At 65.0% G+C, this 791-nt stretch overlaps 1 protein-coding gene across 1 annotated transcript in view; it reads left to right on the top strand.

The window, feature by feature from the left end:
- HDAC7 (histone deacetylase 7) overlaps nucleotides 1-791 on the top strand; it is a 14,826-nt gene that overhangs the window by 12,185 nt on the left and 1,850 nt on the right. The window contains exons 22-23 of the mRNA XM_010143362.1: nucleotides 416-513; nucleotides 605-723. Of these exons, the coding sequence (XP_010141664.1) occupies nucleotides 416-513; nucleotides 605-723 (217 nt within the window). The remainder of the gene's footprint in view (nucleotides 1-415; nucleotides 514-604; nucleotides 724-791) is intronic.

The following is a 791-nucleotide window of genomic DNA, read 5'->3' on the forward strand; positions in this document are numbered from 1 at the left end:
AAAAAGCCAGCGAGAGGCCACGAGGTCTGTGCAGCTCTGCCGGGGCCGGTGGCGGAGGTGGCAGGGGTGACAGCCAGGAGGACGGGGCAGTGCCGGCTCGGAGCACAGCGGGGCTTTGTGTCAGGGCCTTGGGCTCGTTTGCCGTCGATGCCTGATCCTGCCTGGTTCTCCCAGCTGGCTGCAGAGCCGAGGCTTTACCCCAGCCTGCTGCCAGCAGCGCGGGGACGGTGACCGATGGCCACAGGGCTCTGGGAAATGTCAGGAGAAGACAGGCTGGGGTGTCTGCTGCTCTTCAGCTCTGCCAGCCCCACGGCTCCTGCCTGAGGACAGCCAGCCCTGCCTCCCCTGCAGAGAAGGAGCCTGCTCAGAGCACGGCCCCATCCAGACCTTCAGGTCTGTCCTGGCTCTCTCACAGGTTGGGGCTGGACCCGGCGAGGGATTTAATGTCAACATTGCCTGGACTGGAGGGCTCGACCCCCCCATGGGTGACCCCGAGTATCTGGCTGCTTTCAGGTACCGTCCCCTGTGCTTCTGCTCAGCTCTTGCTGTCCGTGTCAGGGCGAGCCAGCACTCAACTCCTTGGACTTGTGTTTCACCCACGCAGGACGGTGGTGATGCCAATTGCACACGAATTCTCCCCCGACGTGGTGCTGGTGTCGGCGGGCTTCGACGCAGCTGATGGCCACCCGCCACCCTTGGGCGGCTACAAAGTCTCTGCCAAATGTAAGGAGGTGGGACCAGCGCCGCTGGCCCGGGGCGTGTTGTCCCCACTGCCCACACAGCCCGGGACC

Source organism: Buceros rhinoceros, unplaced genomic scaffold (assembly GCF_000710305.1).
Source record: "Buceros rhinoceros silvestris isolate BGI_N320 unplaced genomic scaffold, ASM71030v1 scaffold21659, whole genome shotgun sequence".
In the NCBI taxonomy this organism is placed as follows: Eukaryota; Metazoa; Chordata; class Aves; order Bucerotiformes; family Bucerotidae; genus Buceros; species Buceros rhinoceros.